Source organism: Teleopsis dalmanni, chromosome 2 (genome assembly GCF_002237135.1).
Source record: "Teleopsis dalmanni isolate 2A chromosome 2, ASM223713v2, whole genome shotgun sequence".
Taxonomy (NCBI): Eukaryota; Metazoa; Arthropoda; class Insecta; order Diptera; family Diopsidae; genus Teleopsis; species Teleopsis dalmanni.
Window position 1 is genome coordinate 144,726,811 of NC_051847.1, and position 27,710 is coordinate 144,754,520.

General features: G+C 29.3%; 1 protein-coding gene across 1 annotated transcript; it reads left to right on the forward strand.

Moving 5' to 3' along the window:
• Positions 1-1,035: 1,035 nt before the first annotated feature.
• Positions 1,036-27,537, forward strand: LOC119675888 (ceramide kinase-like). The gene is made up of 5 exons (XM_038087105.1): positions 1,036-1,461; positions 22,736-23,011; positions 25,162-26,918; positions 27,264-27,463; positions 27,525-27,537. The coding sequence occupies exons 2-5, from the start codon at positions 22,783-22,785 to the stop codon at positions 27,535-27,537; spliced, it is 2,199 nt and encodes a 732-aa protein (XP_037943033.1). The 5' UTR covers positions 1,036-1,461; positions 22,736-22,782.
• Positions 27,538-27,710: the final 173 nt, after the last annotated feature.

Sequence of the window (27,710 nt, forward strand, 5' to 3'; positions counted from 1 at the left end):
TTCCCGGCTTTATTAAAGCTGTTCTTAAAAATAAATGTCACTTTTTCGTTACCTCAACTTTTCTTTTGCTTAAAATTTATTTTTCGCGTAGATGCTTATGAAGTTCTTTTAATTTTAGCCTTCGTTTCAATGAAATTAAGGCCGTTTTTTTTTATTTTGTTCTAACCATAAAACTGAATTTTATATGGAAAAAACAACTTAATTTTGCCAAAACGAAGACGAAATTAAGATTTATAATATATTTCTTCAAACTCATTTCACATTGTTATTAAGGTCGTGTGAGAGTTCGAGTAAATATATGGTAAATTGAGGGAAATAATAAATTATGTCGATATGGCGAATGTTGGTATTTACCAGAATTTCGATTAGGACCATGTTATACAGAGTGTCTCGGGCACAGCAAAATTCGCTCTTTCGGGCTATGTCGAAAATGCGTGTTATGCACTGTCATATTAGTATTGCCAATTTTATATTTTTACTATATCTTGGATGTGCTCAAATTTAAAAGGAAATTTAGCTGCTTTCAATTTGCTACCAAAAATAACTAAAAAGAAAAAACTCATAGAGGCAGTAATAATATTAATTTATTATTTTATTACCTTATAATAAACGTTAACAGTACTTACGAGTTTTTTTAATAATAATAATGTAATAATTATATTATTAGTGATTTATAAAATAAGGCTTACTGCAATTTTTTCCAAAACGTATTAGAAATGTAGTAATTTGCTCCTACAAGACATGGCCCTTAGGGTAAATTAGATAAATTAGGTGTTACCATTGTGGAAATTTTATAAATGAATTTGAAAACTTTTAACCAAAAATAATAAATAAATAAATAAATATTTACATAAGTGTAGTGCAAAAAATCCCTAGGAAATTTCAGTATACTTTACCTCAATTTACTTGAAGTCGTACACAGCATAATACGTATGGCAGTTATCATAAATACCGCATCTGGTAGCATATAATTGTCAACTGTTATACATTTTGATGTATAACACTGGTTAAGTGTTATACTTATACTGCTTCCAATTAGAATTATTGTTGGTGCTTTTAGTTTTCAACTTTTCGTGCGATTGTGTGTGGTTACGAACGAGTGCGGCGGATAAATTTGCCGCTTTTGCTGTGTTATTATTTTTGTGTTTCTTGATTTTCGAATTAATTCATTTTTCGCATAATCAGCTGTGAGAAAATAGTATTAGAAAAATATCAAGTTGTGTTAAATGTTATTAAATTTAAATTAATAAATTACCGTGGGTTTATATTGTATGAATCCTTTGTTTACATTTTTGCAATATCGTTGCATATAACAAATTCGATTGTCTTGTTGTTGTTGTTATTGTTATTTTTGCTAGTACGTTGCAATTTAAAAGACTGACAAGCGCATGAAAAGTAGAACATTCCATAATAAATGTAAATAATTGTAGTAGTTATAAAACGGAAATTTAATTAATGCAGGTATGTAAAATTTAGAAAGTAAAAAAATTATTAAAATTCAATCATCAAAAATTAATAATAATTTTTATGCAAACGTCAGCATTAATTTTTTTATTTCGAAGGGTCAAGTTTTTTCCGTCTTTTTTTTTTTTAAATTGTTTTTACATTAAAAATACTGTTGTTGTTGTTGTTGTTTTTTTTTCATTGAGTTCAATATCTGTCAATGGACATGTGAAGTGCGGTTGATGGGTGTATTTAATTAGCCGTGGATGTTTGTGGATATTTACTTTAACCTGTAAATAAAATGTACAATAAAAAGAAGGTTAAAGAATAAAAAAAAATTATTTAAATTATTCAAAAATTGTTTATTAATTGCTTTTGTCGGTTTTATGTACTTCTGCTGAGTGCGTTCCTTTCCACGCAAATGCTTCGCTTCGATGTGCTTGAGTTGTGGTCTTCATAGCAAGAGGAGGGGCGTACATGGAGACTCATTTGAGGGGCCTTTCGGGAGCTAATTCCAATTTCATATAAAAACTTGTAATTGAGAGAAATACATTTAACTAATGTAAAATAAAATTAAATATTTTCTTTGAGGGGATTGTGTTGTGGTTAGTTTCGATCACTTTCCGGTCCCTTTCTATATACCACTGAGTGTGATAATTTGTTAATAAAAGTGTTTTTTTTCTACACTTATTTAATTCGAAGAATTATTATGTTGAGGCTAGTTAAGTCAGTGTACTTGAGCACTTTTACTCTCTATTAACTGCATGGTTTCTTCATAAACTCTACGCTTTGACTGGATTATTATTTATCATTTCATTAGACTAAGCAATAATTGACTTCAGATCTGCATACCTCCCCGAGGAGCCTGTAACCAGGCTCTTGTAAAGCATTTCTTAACATATCGCAAAATGCTGTAGAGAACTTCACTAATTGAACTGGTACACCGTGAGATATTCCCCTATATATCGAGAGAAAGATTATTCACTGTAAAAAATTGTTGTGAACCAAAAATGCTACAGTCATTTTGTTCAAACAAACATATAATTTACCCTACATATACATCGCATGAAAGTTATTGAAAGACAATTGTGTTAATAATAAAACAAATTAACAAAGAATTTATTATTATCACTTTCTTCCGAAATTTCTCTAAACGCTATAATGTTAAGTAACAGAATAGTGCTTAAGAGAGAAACAATATCTATTATAAACTCATACAGTTATTTTTATATAAACTATAGAATTAATAGTATATCTATTATTTATTCTATAGTATATATAAAAATTATAGTACATGGTTATTACAGATATTGTTCCACTCATATTTCTGCTATTTTTCTATATATTCTCTTGTAAATGGAATGACATTTAATGCCTTTCGCCTATAATTGCCTTGTTGGCAATTTTTTGTACAAATGTCTCAATACCTCCAGCTACACTAGGTATGTACTTCAACATGACTTGATAAGTTTTGTTCAGAAAATTCGATTTAATCAGACATAAAGATCCAAAAGCAGCAACTGATACCCATTGTAATAGAAATTTTTTGTTTTTAATACACACAGCCCAAACACTTTCAAGTTTCCCAATGCAGTCATCATAAACAAAAACATATTTCAAGAAAGCAAAATCATCATCAAACACTTTCATATAAGTCCCAGTTGTGATGATTAAGTCTTCATCATTAGAAAAATCTGGTAGCACATAATACATTGCTATACAAAAAGGAGGCCTAACGCACATCACATTCTTCCAAATTCCTTTATTTGTGCCAAAATCGGGCTCCAGATATTTGTTTAATAAAAGCGGTTCACCGTCTTCCATGCGAACTCCATTAACTAAGAAGTTAAAAAATTCATCAAATTTGATATGGTAATAGCCAATTTTGGGTGTATTAAATTTTCTGCTACTCTCAGATTTTAAGATAGCGTCTCTTATGTTCATAACCTCAAAAATAGCAACTGGCATTTTATTAGCCTCTCTCTCCAATAACTCTGTCATGAAATTATCAACTGATTCTTTAAAAAGATGTGGAGTAGAAATTTTAATCCAAAAAAATAATTCAATCACGTCGTTATTAATAAACATCGATAAGTTATGCTCCAAAAGTTCATTACGAAAAATAAAGCTTGGTATGCGCATAATCAAATCCCGTAGACTATCTATATCTATTTCACCAGTTTGTGTAACAAAAGCGTCTGGAACTGTAGTGAGGCATTTGACATAGTTCTCACTTTGAACCGCGGCCACAAAAGCAGAAAATTTCAATTCCAATTGTGTGAAATGATTTTTAAATGAGTCTCGCAATATGAATAACTTATCCTGCATAGTGAGATCGGAAAGCCCACGGACAGCAATTGCAGTAGTGTCCATATTTAAAGTACGAGTAATTGATTTTAGTTTATAAAGCAAATATATGTCAAGAATTTTCCTCTTCTTAAAAATTGAAACGCACCTTTAAAAATATTTACTATAACTAATCTATATAAAAAAAGATTTTAAAATAACTATTGTTGGGAATATTTACTACTTGGATTAAAAAATTTAGTTTTTGATTGCAATGTAATATTCATCGAACTAATTTAAAATCATCGTAATAACCCTATTGCTTATACGCAGGCATCTGTATGCAATCTGGCCACTTTCCACTAAAAGGAAATCCACTATTCTTATTGAGATGCCCCGTAGAGATACCAGTGTTATGGTAGGTTTATTTACAGGTCACAGGGAACCATGCTGAAAGACAAAATATCCCTTTCAATAAAATCTGTCGCAGCTGTGGAAAGGATGATAAAAATACCTCTCATCTGCTTTGTCATTGCCCAGCTCATGCACGGCGGCAACTCAACACTTTAGGAACCTCCTTTTTTGAGGATATGGATCAATTACAAGATAAACCAAACAGCATTTTAAGCCCTATTGCTTCTTCTATGCTCTTTTTATCTATTCAAAACAATAAAATAGACGTAAAACTCTCAATGTTTGTATATACTTTTTCAAAATATTTCAATGTCATATATGTGATTTATATATTATCATTTTAATGAGACCTCAACATAGTTTCAAAATTCTGTATTGAGGGATATTAGCTACAGCAAAACCAGAACTAACATCTTTACTATTTTTTATAATCAATTTTATGCAAATTGCTTAAAACTGTTCGATCTTTTATATCTTACAAATGGCATAATTGCTCAAATGTTTATCTTTAACCTTTAATTTAATTAATATATTTGATGATAGGTCGATCGAGGTGAATCGATATGAGATATGAGAGTTTGTTTTAAATTTCATTTACTTCCATAATAGAAAGTTCTAATAGAAAGGAATTCTTTCATATAAATAGTACACAGACGTACTATAAAGCGTATTCCTTTTCAATCCATTGTAATAAAATTAATTTAGCAAATATTTTTCGATATTTCATTTATTACATTACAATAACGTTCAACTCGAAACACCAATCTCAATAAAAAAAACAGTAACAATTTATTGGACCTTTATAAACTGGAACAGTAACAATTTATTGGACCTTTATTGGACCTTTGATATAAAAAAAAGATTCCAAACCACAACAAAAAGTTTGAAGAAAACCTTCAAATATTTTTTGCCCAATCTAAAATATAATTCTAATATATCTTTATATATATATCATTATCATTTGTATTACATCTCAAGTTCAGATATGATCTATTGTACATTATAATATGTCTCTTTTCAGCATGGGTCTTTAATTATTTTTTGTCTACAAAGAGTGGTTCAGGTATTTTTTAACACCATTTACTCATGGATTTCAAATTTTTCCTTCCAGTTGTTTGATTATCGCTTCATTCTATTTATTAGTATATCGATTCTTTTTTGCATAGATTTCTCTTGTAAAAGTTAGTTGTTGTTGTCGATCTTCAGTGATAAATCTATTTTAAATTTAATTAACTAAAGAAAAGAATATTAATTTTTAAGAATGAACGCATTTTACAAAATTAAAATGATTAATCGTTCAGATACGTTTTTAAATTTGTTGATAGTCGTAAATGTAAAAATATCTTGAACCTAACGTAAATCGCAATATAAACAGAGAAAAGCATTACCAAGTACAGCTGTACCGAGAATTATCTTATCTTCTTGAACGGTGTACGCCAAAATGCAGTACAATTCACACGAATACAAGAACATTTAAGATAGTAAACAAATCAATATCGTGCTTACGTGCAGATACTTTTTCGACATTATTTACAAAACTTTATAGATAATCGAGCAATTAAGGAAATAAAAATGAAACTATATTTCCTTTTGTAAATAAAAGAAAAAAAATTATAACAATTATATTATTTTTAATACCTCATAAATAATTTTATTTATTTACTTTGATGTAAGCTAAACAAAAAAAAATTGAAACAAAACACAAAGATACTTAGACATACTTTCAGTCACAGATACGTCACTTAAATGACTTCAGTCGGGGAATTGAAATTAAAAGCCACTTTGCACATTTGTATTCATGTATGAGGAAAAAAACGCTGACTTGTCCTGCAAAACAACTTTCACTTAATCGCACTTCATTCGCCTTTGAGTTGTTTAGTTTTTGTTTGACTGTTAGAGCTTGAAGTGCTCTTCAATGCCTTACAGTGGGTTTGCGAACTCCTAAAGTCAAATATTTAAATTGCACTTTAGTTTTTTTAAAATTTTTTCAAAAAAATTTCATATTAAAAAATTTTAATACCTCTAATACTGAAACTGTCATAGTTAATCTAAGTCTCAACCTGTACTACATCGGTATATTTAATTTTTTTATCCTACTAAAGATAAAGATAATTTTTTATCAGTTTATATTTATTGTTTACGAAATAATCGTTTTTGTTAGAAATTATCAACAAAAATTTGGTTAACTTTACGTATAGACCTATATCTATAACTATTAAAAAGATTCAATTCTGTAATAACTTAAATTTTTCTGTAACACAATTTTACTAGTTATTAGTTCAGATATTCGTATACAAACACAAGACGATTTAAGAATGTAAATTTAATATACAATATACATACAGGGTTACTAACACCGCGTTATTGAATCTTACTATGGTTACAAGCTCCTCGGGGAGGTATGCAAATCTGAGGTCAGTTATTGCTTAGTCTGATAAAGTGATAAAGAATAGTCTAATCAAGGCATAGAGAGTGGTTATGAAGAAAGCTCGCAGTTAGTAGAGAGTAAAAGTGCTCAAATGCAGTGACTCAACTAGCCTCAACATTATAATAGATATTCTGTATAATTTACTTAATTTCAAAGGGATTAGATACTATTTTCATATATCATATTTTAATTTTAGTGTACTCACTCTTACGTATTAATATTAATATTTAATTATTCTTTAAAATATTAAATTTTAAATGATCAGATATCTTTAGTAAGTCTCTCCACTTACAAGCCCCTAACTTCTTTGTTTTGATTTCATTCCCAATACAGCATTCACTTATTCGAAATCAATTCGTTGTTTTGACAACTGACATTTATCGAGAGAAGGTGATGGTTTTTTTGTTATTTCCATTCATTTATTTATTGAATCTCTCTAAATAGAAATTGACAATAATATTGTGCTGTCGAGCTAGATTATTCATATTTATCAATGATTTTCTTTTAAGGCGATTTAGTGCAGTTGCAAAAAATAAATTTGGTGCATGAGTATTTGTCCACGTGACCCATCTATCTAGATGTATTTCCAGATATTGCACAGAATGTGATTGAGCTATATCCACATTATTGATTTTAACTACAGGGCGATTGTACAAATGAATTGATAAATTTAGTAAATTAAAAAAAAAATTAAATATAATGATTATAAAATATAATGATTAAAGGCATATATGCAAAACTTTTCAACAAGATAGATAGATATACATAACATATTATAAATATATAATATACTTAAATCGAAGAGTTATAGTAGTAAAACAAAGATATACAAATATGCACACACTAACTTACTAAGATTTAGGAATATCGTAGCACTAACTACACATAATAGTTCAAAGGTACTGTTTTGATGTTGTTAGCTGGTAGTTAGTCTTCTGCTTATTTTATCGCATACATTTTTGAGCTATATACTTAATAGTATATATAACAAAAGCATACTATTATAATTGATCACAAATAAATTTCTGATCAAACCTTACTTATACGATACGTCACTTAAATGACTTCAGTCGGGGAATTGAAATTAAAAGCCACTTTGCACATTTGTATTCATGTATGAGGAAAAAAACGCTGACTTGTCCTGCAAAACAACTTTCACTTAATCGCACTTCATTCGCCTTTGAGTTGTTTAGTTTTTGTTTGACTGTTAGAGCTTGAAGTGCTCTTCAATGCCTTACAGTGGGTTTGCGAACTCCTAAAGTCAAATATTTAAATTGCACTTTAGTTTTTTTAAAATTTTTTCAAAAAAATTTCATATTAAAAAATTTTAATACCTCTAATACTGAAACTGTCATAGTTAATCTAAGTCTCAACCTGTACTACATCGGTATATTTAATTTTTTTATCCTACTAAAGATAAAGATAATTTTTTATCAGTTTATATTTATTGTTTACGAAATAATCGTTTTTGTTAGAAATTATCAACAAAAATTTGGTTAACTTTACGTATAGACCTATATCTATAACTATTAAAAAGATTCAATTCTGTAATAACTTAAATTTTTCTGTAACACAATTTTACTAGTTATTAGTTCAGATATTCGTATACAAACACAAGACGATTTAAGAATGTAAATTTAATATACAATATACATACAGGGTTACTAACACCGCGTTATTGAATCTTACTATGGTTACAAGCTCCTCGGGGAGGTATGCAAATCTGAGGTCAGTTATTGCTTAGTCTGATAAAGTGATAAAGAATAGTCTAATCAAGGCATAGAGAGTGGTTATGAAGAAAGCTCGCAGTTAGTAGAGAGTAAAAGTGCTCAAATGCAGTGACTCAACTAGCCTCAACATTATAATAGATATTCTGTATAATTTACTTAATTTCAAAGGGATTAGATACTATTTTCATATATCATATTTTAATTTTAGTGTACTCACTCTTACGTATTAATATTAATATTTAATTATTCTTTAAAATATTAAATTTTAAATGATCAGATATCTTTAGTAAGTCTCTCCACTTACAAGCCCCTAACTTCTTTGTTTTGATTTCATTCCCAATACAGCATTCACTTATTCGAAATCAATTCGTTGTTTTGACAACTGACATTTATCGAGAGAAGGTGATGGTTTTTTTGTTATTTCCATTCATTTATTTATTGAATCTCTCTAAATAGAAATTGACAATAATATTGTGCTGTCGAGCTAGATTATTCATATTTATCAATGATTTTCTTTTAAGGCGATTTAGTGCAGTTGCAAAAAATAAATTTGGTGCATGAGTATTTGTCCACGTGACCCATCTATCTAGATGTATTTCCAGATATTGCACAGAATGTGATTGAGCTATATCCACATTATTGATTTTAACTACAGGGCGATTGTACAAATGAATTGATAAATTTAGTAAATTAAAAAAAAAATTAAATATAATGATTATAAAATATAATGATTAAAGGCATATATGCAAAACTTTTCAACAAGATAGATAGATATACATAACATATTATAAATATATAATATACTTAAATCGAAGAGTTATAGTAGTAAAACAAAGATATACAAATATGCACACACTAACTTACTAAGATTTAGGAATATCGTAGCACTAACTACACATAATAGTTCAAAGGTACTGTTTTGATGTTGTTAGCTGGTAGTTAGTCTTCTGCTTATTTTATCGCATACATTTTTGAGCTATATACTTAATAGTATATATAACAAAAGCATACTATTATAATTGATCACAAATAAATTTCTGATCAAACCTTATTTAAAAAGTTGTTGAACATAGAATTTTTGTGTGAGCATCAGTTAAAAATCCATCCACCAGAACCTACTATTAGTTGTTGTAACAACACGTCCACTTATGTACCAACCCATTGTATCAACTCATTGTACCAACCCATTGTATCAACCATTCAACAACGTGCGTCATAGAGTAATGTTAGCCAAATTCTTGAAAAAAAAATATAATTATTTTAATGCTATTCATTACTTAATGGGTCATCTGTTTGTTCTTTTTCAATTAAACTAAAATATCAGGCATTGCAAGGTATTTTAATTAATTAATTTATTCAAAAAAAGAAAATAAATAGATTTAAAAATATTTAAATAATAAAACAAAATACGCGAGAAGTATTTCAATAAACCCGAAAACATGAGTGTAATTATAATGAACCACCAAAACAGTGGGTGGCCGGCCGGCCTGTGGGTAATAAGCATAATTAATTTTGTTTTATATGTTTCTCAAGAGCGAAGACCTATAAACAATACAGAAATACACTTAAAATAACAGCTTAAATATATAATTGGTGGTACTTTGTGGTGTTTTTGTAATAAAATAAATATAATTTTTTTAGTTAATTACATGATCTTCGCTTGAAGAAAATAACTTATTCTATATATAATAATTATTATAAATAATTTCATTTAAATTTTTAATAAGATTTTAGGAAAAGCTTTTATGCTGTTTACCAATGTGAATCGTCTGTCTTTTTAGCAAAAGAAAAATTTAACAGTAATGGGTGTCTTTTGTTATTATAAAGCTATAATATCAAAGCTATATATATTAAAATAATTTGTATAAAATTAATGCGACATTATATGTTATAACCCTAAAACTTTTCTGTTAATTTTAGATTGATATAAGCGAAGTTTACTTAATTTGGTTTTCGAGTTCGACTGATCTCATGGGAAATGGTATAGTTGATGAGTTGATCATATATGAAATTGGTATTTCGGATAACAAAAGAATATCAGAAATCGGTATATCTACGTCATCTTCCAAATATCTTATTAGATATAAAACAACTGCCAAAGCACCTCTAATCAAAGAGTACAGAACAAAAATATGCTTGCTTAAGCAGGGCACATTATGCAGACTGCTGTATGAAGTATCACGTGTATTTTGAGCTCTAGTCATAGAACCACAAAATTAAATCATATTATCAATTTCGTATTATTACTGTCATTTTAATATCTTTTCGTAGTGCCTAAATATAAAATGTAGAACTTTATGCTCATATGACCACACAAAAAATACATGTTTATTAAGTGACGTATCTGTGCCATTATAAGAATAACAGAAAACCTCGTCATTCTGATCAATTTTAATCAAAGCTTTTCTTTTTCTCTCATTTTCAATTTTTCATTTTACATTTAGATCAACACTTTCACTTTTGACGTAGCCATGACAGTCTGCATAACATAGCCCTAATTTTAAACAGGGGAATAAAGTCGATCTTCATCATTTATTTTTTGTGGATAATATGTAAATAAGGTGGTGAAGAGACTAGCAGAGAGACTTAGACAAAGATTGATTATAAATGCGTAGATAAATCCGTTTATCATTTATTATTATCATATATTAATTAATATTAATATTATATATTATATTATTATTAACATCGTCTCTCTTCAAACAAAAAGTTGAAACTTAGAAGACTTCGACTTTCACAAGTTGGTAAAGCTAAGCTTGATGAACTTAATACAATTTGTGAAATTTGTTATTAAAACCAAATAACCTATTGCTGTAAGTAGTTGTTATATCACAATTATCCTAAGATCTATGTAAGTCATATAGATCTCTCTATATTTGGAACTTTTAATCCAATACTAATAATAACCATGGGTTTATATCTATTGCTGCGAGTTCGTTTTTCTTCTTAGTTTAATAGTTTAATATACAAAGCACACTTGTGATTTTTATGCCAATTTTATATATGTTACATAGTACACGTTTTCTTCAGAATAACTGCAATTTTTAGCTATAACCCTTGCAGAAAATGCATGACTATGAAAGAAAAAATTTTGAGAACTAATTGTAAACAATGGTTTTGACTGGTCATACCATATATCGAATCAGTTCCAATGAGTTCATCTTCATTGGTGAAATTTGTGAATCTGTAGATACAGAACACAATCACCACTTTAGAAAAATCTTGAGCTTACTTTTATATATAATTAAAATTCTTTAATATTGTTTCTATATTTGTGAAGTACTTACTTACTTACTTACTATTGTCCTTTTCTTCTCGTGGATTATAGGGGCTCATCTAAGTCAACTGCAAGACCTCCCATTAAATAGCTTTTTTTTTCAAAATGGTTTTAAACCTTTTAGTTTGTTCCTCATACGGCAAACAATGGGCTAATAGTTGTATAATAATGGACCAAAGTGGATACATTTGGATTGCCGGTACTACCTATGACTGCTGAAAATTCTGTGATATGTCAAGTGCAACATCTGCGTACTTTATTTTTTATTTTTTTTTTGGCATTATTATTTATCTGAGAGTCCATTACATTCATCTGATTTTATCAAACCGAATGACTGAAGTCTAACACCAGATAATGTTGTTAATTTTTTTAATAGCCTTCAATTTTATAGGTTACGGTGCAGACTTCCCCCAAGAAAAATAAAATTGATTTCAAGGGTTGTAGTATATTATTATTTGTAATAATAATAGGATAATGAATCTCAACATTGCTTTAGTATGATCAAGTTAAATGACTTTTATTTTTACCTGATACATAGTGATTACTTCTAGTTTACAATGATAGATTTTATAATTAAAAATTTTCTGTTGTGATTTAAAAAATGATTTTTATATTTTTGCAATACAAAGTTCTTATCTAATATACGTACTATGAAACTACAATATAATAACTGGTTTTGCTTTCTGAGTAACTTACTTTAATAGGTAGTCTCTGAAAATAAGTACTAATTGCAACCGATATTAGTTTTATTCATTTGTATTCATGTCAGATAATTGTAAAGCGAACTCATTGGATTAGAACAACAAATTCACATTCATAAATTGTGCAATTTTATCTTTATTAAACCAGTCAGGTACGTTCTACATTACCAATAACTTGAAATTATGACAAAGTTCATTGTAATTTATAAAAAAATTTTATTTACTCTTATAAGTGCAAATGATTAGTTTCTTATATGCTAGTGAAGTCTAGCTTAACATACTGTGAAAACTAGTAAGTGATTGTTTGAATGATGCCCCTCGTACAATGAGAAACTACTAGATTTTTATAGGATTTTACAACTTAACAGTTTTATATCATTTTAGTTGCAAAAACCATCTTTGATATATGAGGGTGGTTTGATAAGTCAATGACTTTTTTAATACAACAAATTTTTTTCGGCAAAGAAACATTTTATTTTTCTACATAATCACCTTTTAGCTCGATACATTTTGTCCAGCGTTTTTCTAATTTTCTTATTACCTTCAAATAATAGGTTTTCTCAAAGCTCTCAAAATACGCGTTTGTTTCGGTAAAGACTTCTTCATTCGACTCAAATCTCTTACCGCCCAGACATTTCTTTAGGTTTAGAAACAGAAAATAGTCGCAGGGGGCTAAAGCTTGAGAATATGCTGGATGGGTAGCAGTTCGTATCCCAATTCAGCACACGAAATTCACTTTTTTCGATTTTCGTAAAAAGTCACGAGGTTGTCTGCTTTGAACGGCTATTAAACACCAACTGAACGCCGTAGCTTGCTCAAAATTAGAAAGTTGCCCACTGGTGGATTACAGCTGACGGCAGCACTGTTGCATTTGGAGTAACTGCGTGGGAAATTCAAAAAGTCACTGACTTATCAAACCGCCCTCGTACACTGTAATTAGTAAACAATTATACCATTCATAGAAGGGTATTATTTAAGTTTCCATTACTTCCACTGTTTTAAATACAAACATGTATTTAGTACAAAAACTGATAACAAGGCATTATTTAAATTATAGATAGGAAATTTTTAGTATATATGTTTTGTTAATAAATTATTTTATATATATAAAAAATATTAAATAGGTATATGTTTTTCCATTGAGTCATAATTATCAGGTTAATGCGTTTTCAATAATTACAAATACGACAAATATTTTAGATATATTCACTTCAAGTTTCAACTGAAAAATACGAATGTTTAATGATCTAAAAACGATCCATAGCATGTACTAAGAAATAAAATTTCTTAAAACGTAATATGGACACACTATCTGACAGAGCATTCTAAGGAACATGTAGTTTTCACTGCTAACTTAAGTAATTTTAGGATTTGGTCGATTAAGTGACCCTTTATGAGTAAAAACTTCTGTAAAAGTTCTAGGAGAGATTTTGTTTATTTAAATAAATTTCCTTCAATAATATATCCAAAAAAAATTAAATATATATTGTAAAATGTAAACAAATAACAGCTGAGCTGTAAACAAACGTATTGAAATAGTAAATATTTAATATAATTTTTGTTTTTTTTTTGTTTTAAAATACGTTTGTTTACAGCTCAGCTGTTGTATTTCAAATTCTGGTAATTTCCCATGTGGGCAATTTATTTTTAAGGGTTGCATTCGACATTTTTGGTCTAATTTACTTTACTTTATTTTTAAGTTGGTTTTGCTGATTACATTATAGATGACTATAATGTAGATGATTATAGATGACTATAAAGTAATCATGACTACATGATTACAGTAAAGTCACGCAGGTAATACTACATTTGTTTCTTAAGGAACCATGAAGATCTTAAAAATATACATATATGTTATGTATATCAGTAAATAAATATATATCAGATTTAGTGATAAAATATAAGTAAATATTATTTTTTTTTTAAATCGTTATATATAGGTTTTTTTTCTTATGGAACAAGTTTGATTATTTTCCATACATTTGCATGTAATTACTTGTTTCGTTTAACAGTATTTCGTTTTACAGCCAACTTGTTTGGGACGAGTTAAGGCCATTAACCGAGGTATGGGTGTATATAATAAAGCTTGCACTTTTATTTTACCATTCAATAGCTTAATTTATTCATTTATTTGTGAATAAACATTAAAATCAATTTTAAAGTTAACTAAGAATAAGGAACTAAATCACCCTGAATTTTATTTATTCGGAATAAATGAATTTATGTGTTAATTACTACCAATTAGAACACTGAAAAATATATAGAATATAATACTTTATATTTTTTTTAAATATAAATAGGTTGTGGCGTTCATGTGGCATTATTCAAAAAGAGAAGTTTACTTTGAAAACTAGTAATTTTAATATTAGTTGAAGTATCTATTAACATATAGATTAGATCCTTAATCTCTGTTCTCATTTACTGGGTTGTTAAATATAAAAAGTGAAGTATGTAAACACAAATCTACCACCTGTTGCAAATTCTTTAATAGAATAAAGTATACGCATTTGAATATGGCGCAGAATTTCCCATGCCATCAGGGTAGCTAGCCAACTCATAGTCGGTACAAATTGCCAACGTATCAGTTAAACTGCTAATTTCAAAACATTTCCGAGATAAGATATTGGCTTTGTATTTTTGCGTGTTTTGCAAAAAGTATTAATCAGTCATTTTCACAACATAGCACATTTATTAGATAAAGAAATAATGAACCATAAAAAAATCTATATAAAACTTCTAATAAAAAAGCGCTCCAAAGTGTTGACAAGTTTAATTGGGAGTTCCCTGCCGTTTCGCATTTGACAAATAAAGCGGCGGGCATGGTCACATGTATTAAATTTAGTCATTGTCACGCTGGCACGGTATAAATTCTGTAGATTTTATTTTATTTTTGTTATTTACTTCGGTTTCAATTTGTGTTATAGTGCAAAATTTTTTGTATTATTTATGATACATAATCAGTTTTGTATCACACACCACATGCGTCCCCGCCTCCGCCCCCACACCCTCAGTTATTCATTTAGCAGTTGTGAATAAATTGTTTTGTATTGTTGCGTTCTTTCCTGGTAAATACTATATAATTTTGCTTTTGTGTCGTTGCAGAGAAGGCTTTTCTATTTTATTTAAAAATTTAAAACACAATTATATATATTTAAGATAATCAGTTTGAGTTACGTGCCTAGAGTAATTTGCTAAATTTAAATAATTTTTTTTTTATTCATACAAAATACGAATGTTTAAAATTTTTATTTAATTTATTAACTAAAATTTCAAACTTGAACTTAACCCAGTTAGATTTGTCGGTTATTAAACTACGTTACGGTCGGAGAAAGCGAAAGTTGCCGGTTAGGTCATTTGCATAATTACAGCAGTAATTTTTGGGAATATATTTTTGCATTGTTCAAAGAGAGAACTATAAAAATTAGTGTCTATCATATAATGATAGTTTGTATTCAGTACTTTGAACTATTACCCTAACGATGAAACTGTCAAAAGGTGGCTTTATATCAGCCATTAGTCGTATTTTATTACTGCAGTCACTTTAATAACACGAGACTATTAAAAGCGTTTGGGAGTAATCCTAAACATAAATATTCAGTTTAACAAAGTCATTGCATAATTTTAATATTTAAATTTAGATTAATATTTAATAAATATTAATAAGTTTAGTAAAAAAAATCCATTATTTTGCATAAAATTGAAGGTTTATAGTAAATGATTGAATGATAGTTAATGATTCAATTTAATTCAATATGCGCCGTTTTCTTCGATAACTTGTTGCCATTTTGAAAATAATTTCATTATGCCTCTCTCACAGAAGTCCTCATCCCTATTGGCAAAAAATTGAGACAAACGATTTTCATAAGTCTCTGTTGAAGAGAATTTTTTATTAGAAAAATCGTTTGCCATGCACAGGAACAGATGATAATCACTTGGTGCCAGATTTGGATTATTGTCCAATTCCTTTCCTGTTGTCCAATGCTGGCTGTTTCTGGGCGATTGCTTCCTTCAGATGGTCCAATTGTTAACAGTACAATTACGAGTTAAGATTTTTGTCTTAGGGGAACAGCTTATAGTAGATGATTCCCTGCCAATCCCACCAAACACACAGTAAAACAGCAGCTTCCTGACTTGGCCACCGTTTCAGCCGGCTCACCGCAATTCAACCAAGACCGTTTTCATTTGATATTGTCGTAAGTGATCACCAGTCACCAACTGTTTCAGAAATGGGTCGATTTTGACCCGTGTGCGGAACCCCACACGTAGTACTCATAGCTTGTTTTGAATCCAGCGTTATTTAAATGGTTCCAAACGATTTTTTGTATAATCTTTAGCCCTTGAGAAATCGAAACATGATGGTTGGACTCGAAAATAGCATAATTTTATCGACATTTTTTACAATTAGTTTTCCAGTGCTTAGTGCATCTTGGATCTTGGAGCAACGAGACCAAAATTGCGCATGATTGGTTGATTGATGATGATTGGCAAATATCTTGCTATTGATACTTAACAATACTAAACTTAACTTAGGATTACGAGAATATGAAACACTAACATCTATATATAATATATTATAATAATATATAATATATATATATAATAGATATATATGCATTAATAGAACTACACTACATTTCAATATAATAGAATGAATTATAATTAATCCAGCACTGATATCGCCATCTGCTAGTCTTTAAATCTTATCGCAAGGTTAACATCTCAAACTCGACCCAGACCGATTTCTGTATTTGATAATTACACATGCATAAATGAGAAGAAAAGTAAATAGAAAAACAAAATCATTATAAAAAAAATAAATTGAATAAAATTGTATATATGTACTAATAGTATCTCAAAAACAAAAAGTATATATTCGTATGTGTATAACTTCAGAATTACAAATAAAACAAATATTTACTGAGTTCAACTCTTGCTTCAACCGCTGCAGAAATCGTTAACTCTAAACGCGAAAAGTGAAGGCGAACGAGTTCAGCGCGTTGAGTAGAACCCGTAAAATAGCATCGTCTACCTCTTCAGTTTTTTTTTGTTGTTGTCTGTTTCTGATTGAAGTTTACTCAGTATAAAGTAAACTTTACTACTTTATATATTAAATATTAACATTTATATACTAGATTTGACAATGAATCCATATTAGTGACAAATTATGACTTCAATGAACTGAACTGAGCACTGCAAAAGCTAAGCTTTAGAGTCTTCACCAGCGACAGAACAAGTATTTTGTGTCTTTTCCGGTTTTTGGTGTTTATTTGTTTTGATATTTTTGTGCTAAAATGTGTAAAACTTTACTTTTAATCTCTTTAAAATGATTTTGCTTATTTGTATACATTTTACAATATTGTTATTGTTGGTGTAACTAGTTTTGGCATCTCAGCAAACTTTGCGAAATTGAGTTAGCAGTAGACTACAATATATAGGAAAAAAATAACAGCATGAATAGGGTGAAGTACATTGTACAGAACGATCAAAGAGCATTGAGGTTAGATCATATGGTGATGTAGAACGAAGTGAATTCATGCATTCATGCCATATGTAAGATATTCAACGCGATTCTAAACATATTTTTCCTGAACTATAACTATATGTCTATACATGCGCTGTAATGTGATATAGCGACTTTTTAATTACTGTCTTTCGGAGGGTCAAAAAAGTAAATACATACATGCATTCATTCCATTCCATGTTCCATTCCATTACATATTCTTAATGCTGCATAACTGTCTATCAAAGAGTCAAGAAAATTGAATGAATCCATGCATTAATGCCATTTATAAGCCGTTCCACATGATGATTAAGATATTTATCCTAAACTACTACTATATGTCTGTCCATATCCGTAATGTTCAATACTGATTCTTTGACTCTTTGATTACCGTCTATCTGAGGGTCAAGAAAATTGAATGCATAAACGCATTACTACCATTTATAAAGCATTCCACATAATGTTCAACATATTTACCCTAAAGTGGTATTATATCTGTAGATGTCCAGTAATATTAAATAATGACTTTCTGATAACTGTCTATGGAATGGTCCTAAAAGTTTGTAGTAGACAAAGAGAAAGATAGAAAATTAAATACAAGATAAATTTAAGTATATTTTATTCGGAGTGCCAATTAATACCAAGACTTTTTGTTAACAAAAATTTATATTTACAATTTGTAACTTAAGAGACTACCTAGTAGACGTCCAATATAACGAATACTTAATTTAACAATTGTTTTATAGAATATGCACGGATATCCATAATTTAACGAATATTGCTAGAAAAAAGTTCGAAAATGAAAAGAAGTCTCTCACAGAAGTAATATCTATGATTTTTAAAAAAATTTTGTGAAAAAATAAGGTTTCTATATAATTGTCTACAGAAAACAACATATATCACTCCAAAATTATGACTTAATAACAATTATAAATTGCTACCATGATATGGTTTAATATATTTATGGATTTCACGAATAAGTTCTTCAAGAAATCAATTCCTAAATTGAAACGTCTGCTATATTGAGTTCATCGCCTTTAATACATGCTATCTTTAAATCCTTTATAATATCACATATAAAATCTTCCACCTCATCATTTTCTCAACCTTCTTTCAATATTGTAATACACTTTACACAAAAAAATGTAAAAGGGATTTATTAGGTTTGTCAATATTCTTCTAACATATTGAAAAAAATGTGATAGACGCTATAAAGTATATGTGATCTTTGTTACCTCAATGAGTCTACTCATTTGTCGAATAAGCTGAAATCAGATCCTTATGTTCTGTAGCAAATTAAATTAAATATAGCATGTACTTACCTTCTGCTCAAAAAGTATCCGAATTTTGTTGTTTGTTAACTACTCCTTAAGTAATAGACCTTTTTTTTGTTATGTTAACATATGGTACAAATTTGAGCGCCATCTGTCAATTAGTTTGTTTATAGCAGCTGTTAATATGAGACTACCCCAAGTGCATTTAGCTATTTTTACTATGGAAAATTCTTGTTGTACGCGATTTTTTGACCAAACACGGCACCACTGTCATCGCTCAGGCACCATATTCGCCTGATTTGGATCCGTGCGACTTTTTCCTGTTCCCGAAATCCAAATTGCCGAAATCGGTAAAAGAGAATTCGCCGAAGGAACTAAAAGCCATACCTTCATAGGCCTACGAAAAGTGTATGGAAGATTGGGTTAAGCGTTGGCATATGTGTATCGCTTCAGAAGGAGCATATTTTGAAGGATATAAAATAAATTTGGAATAAAATTTAAATTTGTGCGTTTTATTAACAAAATTCGGGTACTTTTTGAGCTGGAGGTATATACTCATATAAGTATTAAGATATAGTTACCATAGCTACCAATATGTCGTATCAGATACAGGTTTTTGTTAGAAAAACTTTTTTATTTACTATGTATGTATTTTAAATTTGGAATTGAAACAAAATTTATAAAATTCAAATTCATTTATTGAATGTGCCAAAATCGGACCATTTTATCCTATTATATGGCTACTATAGCTATAGTTACCAGATAAATTAAACAATCAGATATGAGTTTTTTCCGTTTTTAATAAACATATTTAAATGAAATTTGGTACAGAATGTACCTATATTCATATGAGACAATGTACATAATATTATTAATATCGGCTCAAATTTAGATATAGCTGCCATATAAAGAAGTGCAGTATAAGTAAATAAAATTTTTCGTTAGAAAAACTTTTTTGTGTTCGGTAAAGCTACAGCTAATATCTTTACTTGTTTTTCAATAAAATTCAATACATTTCTCGGAAAAATTTTAACTACACAAGTAACTAATTATAACACCTATCGTCATTGTTAGATCTGCAAACTCGATTTCATCTCACCCACCAAAAGTAAATAAAATAAGTATGAAAAATTCTCTGAAATGTAAATAATTTTAAATAATAGTTTTCTAACATGTACGTATGCAATGATATAAATGTAAATAGACTTGAAAAAAACTAAATTTGAGTCTTATTCAAATCTCGAATAATATAGTACTATATATATACATATGTACTCGTATATGCTTTAATCATACAAATTTTAACACTTAAATGAAATATAACAAATATGTTTCTGAAGACGTGAGATACATTTGTATGTGCCTATTGCTTTTTGTCAAGGTCTTTGCGAATATTTTGCACCCATTTAAACTTTTGTACATCAATAATAAATTTAAATAATTGTTTAGATTGAATTAAGAATAAAATCAATGTTATTTGAGAACTATTAAAATATCATTAAATGTGTCAATAAACATAATTTTTGAATTTAAAAAATGTACGAAAGTATTCAAGGACAGTAATTGAATTAATATCTAATATATGCTTGGAATATATGTATATTTATTAAAAACATCAATTATCTCATTAAAAAAAATTATTAAGTAAGAAAAATATATTGATTTTTTTTTTTTGCGTTCCTTTAAGAAATGTATTTTGTATTGTAGAGAATGTAATTATCATTACAAGTAAAATATTTTCTTTTTCAAAAGTTTTTTTACCAGAAAATGTATCTATATGTTGTATTTATTGCAAAACATCGATATAAAATAGTTTTAAGCAACTCAACAGTTTAGATTGTCTCCTTTTTTATATATATTTCTTTCTCTTCTTCTTCCTTTTCTCTTTCCCTTCTTCTTCTCTTGTTCAGCCTCTTCTTTTTTCTTTTCTCTTTCTTCGTTTTTTCTTCTTCCTTTCACTTTTCTTTTGAGTTAGGTTAGGTTTGGTCATACTGGCGATCTAATGGGGATCCACCTAGAACTATTAGCATATTGTGTTACCGTATAATTGAAAGATTCAGAATTTAAAAGCGCTTGTTACCTTTGGCGAAGCTTAAAATGCTTTTTAGTGCAGATCTGTATCTTTTAGTTGATCCAGATCCTCAAAGACGGGCCACCTAAAGTGTTTAGTGTTACATTTAAGTTAGTTGGTTCAAAATTTCTTCGAGCTTTGCTCTCTCATAAAGTATTTTTTTATATATAAATATCTTATAGAATTTATTTATCCATTTCAATAGTTGCCAATCATTTTCAATATCTAATGAGTCGTGTATATCGTGTATATAAACTCATGTAAGTCGTGTTCCATCATAGTCTTCGGAATATATTTTATAAATAAATGTCACAATGGTAGGTACCTCCAATAATGAATTTACGCAGTTATTTTTGTATAATTATTTATAAGATATTGTGTACGCCTGCTGAACTAAGGGTTTAAATGATTATTTGTAAATATTATTTATAATTTTTTAATATGAGTGTATGTAATAGGTAATATGTTTTTAATTGGTACTTTCATGGGGTGTTTTTATATAGAAATTTGATTTCTACTCTTTAAAATATGAAATGCTCACAGAGAATGTCACACCTTTAAACCTTTTTTGAAGCTTATTTCTGTAATGTATTCTGTGATGTCTTCCAATATAAGTTGATAGTTTAAACATTATCAACAGAGATAATAATTTCAACGTAAAAAGCCTGTTATAAGTTTTAAATTGACAAACTTTATTATAAATTATTTTCCATATTCATTATTACTTAATATTAATAAAAATAATAATAACAATTTTATTTATAAAATCAAAAATTCTCAACATTATATACTAAAGTAATTAAATCAGGCATTAATATTACAGAGTGGAATTAATGGTAGATATTTTTATGCAATGACAGAAATAAATTGCCGATTTATTTAAAATACTTTATATGTATTACATTTGTTAACAAATGTTAAAATGCTAGATAATCGTCATAAAAAAGGGGATTAGAAAATATATCAAGAAAAAGTGCCAGCTAATAGCACTACAAAATAAAATAATGATTCTACAGAAATGATAGCTCACAGCATTAAAAAGTAGAAGAATAAATCCACAAAAGTGCTAACAAACAGCGTTTAGAAATAGAATAATACATTTACAAATGTGCTAATAGCACAAAACGTCATTTGCAATGTTAAAAAAATTAAGAATGGAGAATAAGCTATAGGCTTATATATATTACATAATATACATAATACATATAAACTGTTATATTACATTATATTATATAATACGTAATATACTACATTGTAGTTTTGGTATATACCATGATTCTGATCAAACTGTGTACATAGTGTACATTTGTCCTTTAAACTATTAAATCATTGTTAATAAATTTTTTTATATATTAAATTGAAATTTAATTTTTAATATAAACTTATATACCAAACTTTACTACACTAGCAAAATATTAATTTATAATTCAATGCTTTTTCCTTTACCTAAGTTACTTACAGATATACTTAATTAAGTCAATAATTAATATTTAATACGTTCACATTTTTTATACTAGTATATATGTACGTACTTATATGAATAATTTAAATTTATTTTTATAATAAAACCTGTTTTTTTATTTAATTTGTTTATTTATCTTTTGTTTGCAGTTTGAGTTATGGCGTCTTGACTAAAGTAGTGAACAGCCAGCCGCAACATGACTCAAGCCAGTAAAGAATTTGCAACCCAGACGGCAACAAGAACGACAACCGCAACAACCTCAGAAACAACTCCAACTACGAAACAAAATTGTGACATACTTTTAAACAATTTCCAAATCAAGAAGAAACAATATCGCGTACTGCTGAATAATGATCACATTGTTTGGGAACGTTTGGATGCCAATCGCAGTAGTGCCGGTACCAATGAAAAGATTACGAAGAAAGGTAATTTCACATTAACAATTTTTTCTTTTTCAAATCATTTATATTCCATTAACTTGAGAGAGAGGTAATAAAACCTTTCCTTATACCAAAATAAATTGCTTTTATTTTAATGAGATGAAAAATAATGGAGGTGATCGTGCAGTTGTTAATTTAAAGTGAAAGAATGCATTCACTGATCATTTGCGTTCACTCAAAACACTGTCATTCTTTTTGATTTATGATTTATATGTTATTAACCCATAAATATTTTATTTTTTTCTTTTAAATGAACAAACATCATTTAATTTTAATGACTTTTTTTCCTTATTTCTATTAAATGACTAGTTTTAGTCGTTACTAAGCTATTGGTACTTTCAAGCTGAGTCTTGTATCATAATAAAAGGCATTTATTATAATCAATGACATTTATTAAAATAAGAATTGCAATTAACGTAATAACTCTGTTATTGCAGTCGAACCAGAATACTAGATTTAACATATTTAAAAATGCAAACTTATACTTGAATATTGCAATACATAAATTAGTCTATGAAATGGATGGGACCCTGTAGTACCCCCAGCTATCAAAGAGTAAAAGTTCCCAGTTGCGCTGACTCGAAAAAAGAATCAACATATATATGTTCAGTGAGATTATTAAATAAAACAATTTGCTTGTGTTTCTAATAAACAAACCAAAATTAGATTCAACTTTATTTATTGTAATAAATCGAAGTGAATATTTTGAACAATTAGGTGATCCAATTTGCTGAGGCATTAAATGATAGTATGGTTTCAGGGTGCATTTTTTGCTAAAAATAAACTTAAGTAATATTTGTAGAAGTAATATACTTATATCTAGAAGAGAAATTTATATAGACCGATATCTGCGCCAGAATATTAAAGTTTCTGATTTTAGTACACACTTTATTATTCAATTTCTAACAGCATAATTCTAAGTTACATCACAGCTAGGACATATATTAGATTAACTAATGTTGAAACGTTTTTGTAAGTACAGCATATTGGTGACTCTTAAAAGTTATGCAATGTGATCTCCCATAGTAATATTCTAATGTATTAACCATAGATCGATTACTAATGCCCAAAGTACTGCAAATGTCTGGTCAATGGTGGATTTGCCAGGCCTCAAATCACACTAAGGTTTAATTAGTGTAAATCGTTGGATTGCCTTTCTTATTTACAACACAGAGAACATTTAACTTCCAATCAATGGGCGTGCTCTGATGCGACCATATTTTGTAGAGAAGAGAAGGAGTGTTCTCTCTCGTTTTCTACTTTAAACCATTTTGCTGGTAATCTACTAACTTCTGCCTTTTTGTTGCTTGTAAGCTGTTAAACTACTGTGACATTTAGTGTCATAAGTTATTGTGAGACGATGACGATAATTCCATCATCGTTATTTGTTTCTTCAAGTTCACTGATTTCGTTAATAATAGTTTTTTCGTTATTAAAAAGTTTTAAGCGTCTACTACTAGTATCCGGTCATTTTTTTTTTGGAATGAAAGGCTGACGTTTTAAAATCTTTCTAAACATGCTTAATTTTTTGTTCGAAATCTGAAAAATACTGGCTCTGTACATTGCATCTATATCTATTTCTGCATCTGCAGCGTGACATTCATTATCATACCAGATGAGAGACGTGTTTTTTTACTAAGTATTTATACCATAAAAATAAGGATCGCCTGTCTAAGTAGTTCTGATAATTGTTAAGGAAAGTCACAAATTAACTTTTGCGATTGCAATTTATTAATGCCTTGGATGAAACGCATGATTATAACGTCGTAGGTATTTAGACGAAACCACGAAGAGATTATGTGTCAACTTGACTTTAGTTGGAACAAGGATAATACTTTCTGTAATAAAGTTCAGCGTTGTCAGAAATTTTTGTGGCAAATATGAATCGTACTGTACACCGCGGGATTATTCTTTAGATATCAACATAATCTCTGTTAGAAATGGCTTAGTCCTGTTGCAAAGGTACTTGAACTCGGAAGATACTTGTTGATAACATATCATCTATTAAGTCATTTTTGTTTGTTAGGTAATACTTAATAATAACTTCTTAATAATATTTTTAATTCTGTAAATAATATTTAATTAAAACAGGTTGTTTTTTTAATATTAATTTTACATATTTTCTATCTTTATAGAACTTGAATTCGAAACAGAGCAGCTCTCCAATAGAGCCGCGAATGCTGCAAAATATGGTAGCACCAGTAAATTAATACATATAAACGAAGTAATTCACGTTGCGAAGGGTAATACAAAATCAGCAACATGTCGTCGTGTTACACAGGCCACAAGCGATTTTAATACAACGATATCTAGCAACATCGAGCAACAGCGCCAACAACATGCCAACCAATCAACTTCAGCACCCACTGAGCAATATTTGACCATACACTATGCCGAGCGGATTAACAAATCACCAATCGACTGCAATCGCTGGCACATACGCGCACTCACGCTCTACAACTCGGATCCGTACGTGGTAAGACAATGGCACGCGTTACTACAAAAAATACTTAATAACTCCACGCGTTTGCGTGTACAACGTTTGTTGGTTTTCATCAATCCGTTCGGTGGGCGCAAGCAGGGTCTACAAATGTATGAGCGGTATTGTAAGCCTGTCTTTGAGCTCGCTGGTGTGGATGCATCGTGCATAATATCACAGCGTGCAAATCAAATACGTGATATACTTATGAGTCATGACCTAGGTTTGTTCGATGCAGTTTGTTGTGTTGGCGGTGATGGTACCGTAGCCGAAGTTATCAATGGTTTGGTGTTTCGTGCAATGCGTGATTTAGGCATAGATGCTATACGTCCTGCTTATATACCTAAGCCTGCGTTACCGGTCGGTATAATACCAGCAGGCAGTACTGATACTGTGGCGTACAGTTTGCACGGTACTTCAGATGTGCGAACTGCAGCTATACATGTGATATTAGGTCAACGTCGTGGTTTAGATATTTGTAGTGTACGCAATCGACAAGGAATTGTTCGGTTTTGTGCCAGTGCCTTTTCTTATGGCTATTTGGGTGATGTGGCGGCTAAAAGTGAAAGATATCGTTGGATGGGTACAAAACGCTATGAATTCACTGGTGTAAAATCATTTCTGCTTAATCGCGGTTATGAGGCCGAAATACGTATGTTGCTGGAAAGTGAAGAAGATGTGAATAGTAGGAACATGCGTGCTAGTATTCAGACTATAAATACCGCAGAACCTACTTCGACAACAGATTCTATTTGTTATGCTCACTGTCAACGTTGTAGCATTGCGCCTTCAGTTCAACCTGACGATGCACTTTCTTATAAATTGTTGAAATCCACAACAAGTGTAACTGATGGTGATATCGATAATCAAACTATAGATGATATGATGCCCCGTTCATCAAATATATCACTAAATGCTCAATTAAATGAAACTAAACTGCAAAACGATCAAACTGATAAGTGCATAAATTTTAATATGGAAGACTGTGATAAAAATATCGAAACTGAAAACCGAATTGAGGAATTGCTGAGTGTAACTAAATTAGAAGATGTGCAATTAAGAACTGAATTTAAACCTAATCAACAAGAAGAAGATCTTAAACAAAACTTAAAAGCAGACTCTACTTATGAAGCGCAAAGTATTCTCACAACCTCAAATAATTCCTTAAACAACAATTCTGTTAGTAGACTGCGAAATAGTCAAATACGAGCAGAAAATTGGAAAATTGTGAAGGGTCAATTTTTTATGATAACGGGTGCTAATATTACTTGCGCATGTACACGTAGTCCTAATGGTGTTTCCCGATACAGTCATCTGGGAGATGGCACCTTAGATCTGGTTTTGGTACGAAAGACTTCGTTAATTAGTAATGTTCGTCTAGTTTTAAATATGATGGGGCGCACTGGCGATATTGTAAGTTTAGAAGTACATCTTAGTAGTGTTGTATATTAAAGTATTATTTTATATCATACCAAATATGTGACTTTATGTATAATTATTTGATATGGGATATGGCACTGCGACCATCGGGTCTATTGTGCCCCCTTCTGGGCTTAGAGTATATCTCCAAGCCCTGTTGCTTTGATAATATATATATTCAAAATATTTTATACATTAAAATCTTGCAAGTGTAACTGATTTATATATCAGTATTCTTATTTGGTATTTTTAAATTATTGTATATCTTCTTATTTACGTTTAATAATGCTTATATTTTGTATTAATAGAATTAAATTGAATAAATATTTTAATCAATAGCGTAACTTGCCGTTCGTTGAAGTTTACCGCACAAAGAAATTCTCATTCCGTACGCCAAATATGTTGACAGCTGATGATGAGTATAGTATCAGTGGATCTTGCCAACCGATAACGGCAACGGCGGAAATTGAAGATGATCCTAATGTATCAAGCTGGAACTGTGATGGTGAAGTTGTAACCGATCTTGATGTTACAATGATGTAAGTAATTATTTTTAATGATAATATTGTTGATTGATTATTTTATTTGTTATATTTAAAGTAGTGTTTTATAGTGTTCAAGCATTATTAAATTCGAAAAATTTAATTAAACTCGAATTCCAACTTTTGTGTCCAACACTTCAAATGTTTAACCTATTAATCTATAGTAATGAATCTACTCTATGTTTCATTCTATTTTCCATTTTTTTAAGACAGCAACCATATATGTAATATTATGTATGTCTCC